Source organism: Labrus mixtus, chromosome 18, assembly GCF_963584025.1.
Source record: "Labrus mixtus chromosome 18, fLabMix1.1, whole genome shotgun sequence".
NCBI classification, from domain to species: Eukaryota; Metazoa; Chordata; class Actinopteri; order Labriformes; family Labridae; genus Labrus; species Labrus mixtus.
This window is the reverse complement of record NC_083629.1, coordinates 18796119-18802742: the sequence shown is the minus strand read 5'-3', so window position 1 is coordinate 18802742 and position 6624 is coordinate 18796119. Positions and strand designations below refer to the sequence as shown.

At 39.8% G+C, this 6624-nt stretch overlaps 1 protein-coding gene across 1 annotated transcript; it reads right to left on the bottom strand.

Moving 5' to 3' along the window:
• Positions 1-1433: 1433 nt before the first annotated feature.
• Positions 1434-4136, bottom strand: LOC132993548 (piggyBac transposable element-derived protein 4-like). The gene is made up of 2 exons (XM_061063439.1): positions 2396-4136; positions 1434-2010 (listed from the first exon to the last, which is right to left on the bottom strand). Exons 1-2 carry the CDS (start codon positions 3662-3664, stop codon positions 1558-1560), a joined length of 1722 nt encoding a protein of 573 aa, XP_060919422.1. The 5' UTR covers positions 3665-4136; the 3' UTR covers positions 1434-1557.
• Positions 4137-6624: the final 2488 nt, after the last annotated feature.

Here is a 6624-nt window from a genome sequence, read left to right as displayed (position 1 = left end):
ATATACTGTGACAAGACACACACTCATAAGCTGTTGTAAATATGTGTGTGGGCGGTGGCATCTCAACTGATGGAGTCAAAGATGGGGGGAAAAAACCTTCTGGGGAGAAGACCTGCCATTGGTAAGTTTAAATAAAAATGTAATCAATACTTTAAAAATGTCATTAAAAGACTGACCCATTGTGTATATCTTGCAACCAAAATGTAATGCAAACCAGTTTTTAAAATAGTTTTTCCATCTGTGGCTCCCCCTAGTGGTGAGGAGCACGTCAAAATATCTTACTTTAAAGCAAAGCTTGGTAAAAAAAAATTATATTCATATTTTAACAAACTCATTACCAACTTGGAAAAATACTGATTGACGTGTATACGTATAAAAATGTAAAAAAAAAAAAAAGATGGCTGTATTGAATCTACTTTCATAATTTGACATCAGTTAAACTGGGAGATGTTCCTGAGATTACAGACATCCTGCATGGTGGTTTCTGATACGGTGCTGAAAATATGATATTGAGAAATTGAAAAAAGAAAAAAAAGGGAAATTGTGCAATTTGTAGAGTGGAATTTTATGGCTCAACGTTGCTGCCTTGAGAGATTGGCCAGTCAACAAAAAGTCAAATCCCTATTGACAGTAGACCAGGACAGTTTAAGGACCATTTGAAGAAGGAAAACTACATTACAATACCACAGTTTCACCTCGGATATTTTGTGTTCCCTAGTAAGAAAAAAAACTGGCAGGTGGGCTGCGACTTGCCAGTTTTTTTTTTTTTTTTTAAGTTATACAAGATACAGAACAAAAACAATTTGGGACTAGAATTTTGGCTTATAAGACTCATAATAATACATAATATTGTATAACCCCTTAGTTAAGGAGAATGTTACAAATAAGTAGGTTAGAAATTTGACTCTAGGAACATGAATTAGTGAAGAACTTCACGAGTAGTTTCAGCATAAATCTGATTCGTGCAATACCCAAAACATACCACTAGATGACACAGATTCACTGTATTGGAAGTTAATACGGCTGAATGTAGACAAACATGTTGAACTGTGTATGTGAAGCAGAGAGTGAGGGGATGGGAGTAATTAGAGAGAGACAAAGATGGAGGGGCATTTAACCCCTAGAGTCCCTACCACAGAATAGTTTGTTGAGCACCTTCTTGGAGGGAAAAAAAGGTCACTTATATAAAAAAAATATATATATATATATATATGGTATATTTATATTTTTTCCCACTTTGATCGAGTTCCTACATCAGTCCTGATCATGAATACCAAATATTGAACCCTTTTAAATGTCGGTTCGATTACATAATACCCCTGTTTTATTTTTATGAACTTACCCTGAATATTACATTTCAACTTCTTCTTCTTCTCATAAACTTTAAAATTCTGTTTTTTTCCCTACAAAACAAAACAAAAGTGAAAAATCCATTTGAAAAAGAACATGTATAAACTTTATTTTCACAACAGAGCCAAAAGAAAACAAAACAGGATGAGAGAGAGCAAGAGAGAAAGTAAGAATGTGTGTGGGTGGTCGAGTTGTGTAGACATATGTCTATGGGTGAGAGTGTGTTAAGGTGGAGCAGGAGAGGCAAATCATGGCAGAATGCTCCTTGCAAATCTGCTTCTCACATCTGCAGCAGGTGTTGTAAACTCTTTTTCTTTTATGTGCCTTGCAAAAATCGCACTGCTTCCTTTTTTTTTCGCCGGGCTCGACAGGCGCCTGCTCGTCCACTGGCTCCTCTTGTCGGTGCTGGAGAGCCTCCACCACGGCAGAGGCGACCGGTGCGCGGGGAAGGACTTGCCTTCTGGCCATCTGAGGGGTCACAAGGGATTTCCCCAGCTCTTCGAGGAAAAGCCTCCTCTTGCAAGTTTTCGTTTGATTCCATGAGGGATCCGCCACAGTCCACAGCACAAACGCGTTGAATGCCGAGATGTCAATGATGTTGAAAAACATCACCATGGGCCACCTTCTGGTCCTCCTGTTGCAGCTGTATGTGCCTAAAACCTGCAACAGAAGAAAAAATGACTAAATTCCAAAACATTCCTCATCATACACAAATAAATCATTCATTTTTCACATAAAGAAAAATGAAAGAATAGAAATAACAACAAATGTCATTCTTGATATAAATAGAAAAAGGAGGTAGTTATACATCACGTAGGTGCAGGGCAAAAACAGCAGACTGAGGAATAAGATAGGCCTGCACACTTGCTCATATGCCACAAAAAAGTTTTAAACTTTTGAGGCCTATCTTCTTCCTCATTCTTTATATATAAATTCAATAAATGTTGTGATACTGCACCAAATATATCCCAGAGGAGCACATCAATTCAGCATTGGAATTTGTTTATTGACATAATTTGAGTAATTGATGCATAATGCAACATACCTTTTCGAGGTTTTCAACAGCGCCCTTACAGCTGTTGTAGTCTGTGATTATCACTGGCTTCCTCTTGTTGACCTTTGGGGCCCGGTGTTTGGAGCTGAGCAGGAGCACATTTTTCCCCCGCCTGGGGATGTATGAGACAAGGGAGTGGGTCTTGGTGAAGCCGAAGAGCGACGAGAAGACTGCACGGTGCCGTATCCGGAGCAGGTTTTTGGGAAGCTCCAGCTTGTTGCTGCGGATGGTCCCAACCAGGGCAATTCTCCTCTTCAGCAGCAGCTCCTCGGACAAGGAAGATGATGTGAAAAATTTATCACAGGTGACGGTGTGGCCCCGGAGCCCTTCCAGCATATCTAGGACCACCTGCTTCCCTTGGCCACCCTCAGAAGGCTGCCCGTCCTCTTTGCCCGTGTACACCTGCATCCTCCAGGCGTAACATGTTCCAACATCACAGGTAACCCAGATTTTAATGCCGTACCTGGCATGTTTCTTTGGCATGTACTGCCGAAACCTGCAGTTGCCTCTGAATGCCACAAGTTGCTTATCTACACAGACGTTCCGGCCCGGGTTGAAAAGCACGGGGAGGCGATCGGTCCACTTTTCCCATAGCACCCGAACAGCAGCCAACATGTCATTTTTCCTCCTTGACCTGGTCAGCTTGTCATCAAATGTTATGACGGACTCGATAAGGTTAAATCTCCTGAGTGCCATCGTGGCACGGAAGATTGGCCGCCCAGTTTGGTCATCCCACAAGCTGTGCAGGCTTTCTTTGTGGGAGCGGTACACACCGGCAAGGATGAGCAAACCGATGAAAGCTTGGAGGTCCGTGATGTCAATGTCCTTCCAGTCTGTTTTGGATCGTCTCCCCTGCAGGTTTGTCATGTTGAGGATGAGCTTCATGATATCGCCTGTCAGAAACAGGTCAAAGGTGGACTTGATGGTGCTGATTCGAGAAAGGGCGTAGTGAGTGGGCCCTGGGGTCAGACCAGTGGGCACAGGGATGTATGGGAGCGTCTCCACATGAGTGGGGGACCAGCTAATCCCGCTCTTGGACCTCCATCCCGCCGTCTCATCTGTCTCTTCCGTCTCTCCCTCACTCTCGGAGGAGTCCGATGATTCAGAAGAAACCTTGGAATCCTCATCCTCTATATCGTCTTCTATATCTGTCATCTCCTCAATTTCTTCCTCTACCATTTCATTCATTTCTTCTTCCTGCTCCTGTTCCTTCTCCATCTCCTTCACCTGCTCCTTCTCCATCTCTTTCACCTTCTCCATCTCCTTCACCTGCTCCTTCTCCTCATCTTCATCTTTCCAGGAATGCAATGGGTAGCCATCCAAGTTGCATCTACTTAATAGTTGTTGCTGCTACAGCACCTGTGTATACAAAGAAATAGTCTGTGTCCAAAAGCACATACTGCATAATAACACGACCGTCAGCAACATAGTCTACTAAAAAAACGTGACCAATATTTACAGTCTGTACGGGACGCGCGGCGTACTTCCGGTCCGAGCTCAGTTTGATAAGCGCGACAGGCGGTCCGTAAATACAATTTAACAATATGCAAGGTTCATTACTAATACAGCTCTGTAGTCATTTTAATGTTATTTGGCAACCTTTAAAATGCATTACAACACGGAACTTTTATTTTAAGCCTCTGGTTGGCGGACTGTCTGAGTGCCGCAGTGCATTGTGGGGCGGTTTAGTATGACGTTTCATAGTTTTCAAAAATCAAGCCGGGTATTTCTCACATACAAAAAGTACCGTCGGGATCATATTAAAATACTCAAGTCACATTGAGTGTGAATAGTAGGAAAGTCTGCGGTTTCGTACACAGCCATTGTCTGAAAAACAAAACCATAGTTTGCTGTGTTATCCTCTTTGTATGGAAGCCCATTTCCGCCAGTTAACAAAATAGAAATTAAAATAATAAAGTCATAATAATGAGCTAAATCGAAATTATGAGATAAGTCAAAATAATGAGATTAAAAAAAGTCAAAATAATGAGATAAAAAAAAGTCAAAATAATGAGATAAAAAGTCGAAATTATGAGATATAAAGTCATAATAATGAGATAAGTCAAAATAATGAGATTTAAAAAAGTCAAAATAATGAGATAAAAAGTCAAAATTATGAGATAAACAGTCGAAATTATGAGATATAAAGTCATAATAATGAGATAAGTCAAAATAATGAGATAAAAAGTTGAAATTATGAGATAAAAAGTTGAAATTATGAGATATAAAGTCATAATAATGAGATAAGTCAAAATAATGAGATAAAAAGTTGAAATTATGAGACTTTAATATTTTATTTTTTATTTTTTTTACTGGCGGAAATGGGCTTCCATATATTTGATTGTTGTTATTACTTGAATGAGTTAATGTTTGTGTATGTTGCATATGTTAAGGAGACACAGAAAGAGGGTAGTGACCTTAAAATTTCGAAGCCAAACTCACGTTTTATCTCTGACTTTTAGTATGAATCCTATTCAATGCGTGTGTGTTTGTGTGGATCAGCATGCATATGCATATGGGTGGATAAGTGGTGGGAGATGTATTTGTCAGAGACAAAGAGGGAGGAATTGGCACCTTGAGCTCCTCTCTCTCTCTCTCTCTCTCTCTCTGTGCATATACAGTACATCATATTACTGCATGTATCTATCTGTAAATCTCAGTCACTAACCACCTACTTTCCTGGGAGCTCTTGAGCTCTCTTAGGCTCCTCAAGATCGTTGGTTGACGGCCTGCCAGAACAATTTTGTAATGTTAACAGACAAAGAGTAAGGTATTTTACCTGCTTTTTGTAAAGTGTCTCGAGATAACACTTGTTATGAGTTGACGCTATACAAATAAAAATTGATTGATTGATTGATTGAATTGTAACTACTGCCTGTACAATATAATGTATTTCTCTTTAAAATGTCATAGATTGGATCTGAGATTTACATTTCAAAATTCTAATTAAGAATTTTCTGACTCTGCCCTCCAAAATGTGTTGTTAGCATTCACACAGGAAAAATAATAATTCAAAATAAGGCCTCAAGGGTCTCTGAGCAAGGTATTCATCAGACATGCACTACTTAACACAGCAGCTTTGATGATCTTACAGAAGTTCTGCCTCCTGTAAATAACAATTTAAAAACTATTGCAGGCCCACTGAGTGTGGCTTGTCTAATTGGTAGATACATGTTCTGTGATGAGACAGATTTCGCAACATAATAGAAGGGACAATAGTGTTCCACATCACGGGACACAGAATATATTGTGTGCTGTTTTTAGGTCACACCCTTGACAATGCTTTTCCACATTCCCACAGACACATGCATGCACAGAAGAAACCCCCTTTCTTACCTGGGTCTGACCAGTGAAACATAAAAAGGTCATTGGAAATAACACAAGAGGAGGAAGTTTACATTCCAACAAAAACAAACACATGCAAATCCTCAGCCCCGCAAAAGCAAAGCTAAATCTAATTGCTTCTATGGCAACCGCTAACAGTAATTACCTTTCCGCTGTATTTAGTTTGTTAAGTTTAAGCCTTAGTTAGCACAATATGAGACCAAAAATATGTTGGAAATTGTTATGAAACATTATAACTTATTTTCCCCTTTAAATATAGTTGTATTCACTTATTTTCCTTAACACCCATAGGAAACAGAGAAATAATAATGTGGTTTCTGATGCTCTAAACATCGTTTTTTAACCCTAATCTTCAGCTTGTTCACTACCAATAATACCTGCTGGTAATTCAGAGAACTTTGGGAGTTGCATCCCCCCACCACCTTCTTCTTCATTGTAACAATTAGCAAGGCAATAGAAACTTGGAGGTGGGGGTGTGGGTGTGGGTGGGGGCGTTGTGAAAGAGCAGTTAAAGAAAAACTTGCAACGCGAGATAGATTCTCTAAACTATACAGACTTCATTCACTGATCGTTCAGTCAACACATGGTGGTACCTGCTGGAGATACCCGATCATTACCTTTGAAGACACATGTTCAATTGTTAATGAATAATTAACTAGGTTGGTTTGCTGCACTAACTTTAAGTAATGTGTAACTGAGCTAAACTGAACTTTAAACAGTTTATGTTGGTCTCCTACACAGCCATATGTAAAGATGTTGCCTTGCCTGTCGACCGCATGCTTTGCCTATCTTTTCCCTGATGTAATCAACTGTGCTGACAATGTCTCAGTATCAGGACAATAAGCATCTTGATTGTGTTGTTGTAAAGCACCAAA

Excerpts from the sequence above, each read along its gene's own strand:
- LOC132993548 (XM_061063439.1), bottom strand. The coding sequence starts at position 3,664 with ATGGAGAAGGTGAAAGAGATGGAGAAGGAGCAGGTGAAGGAGATGGAG. Across the intron at positions 2,011-2,395 it reads CTGTTGAAAACCTCGAAAAG|GTTTTAGGCACATACAGCTG; the intron begins GTATGTTGCATT and ends CTTCTGTTGCAG.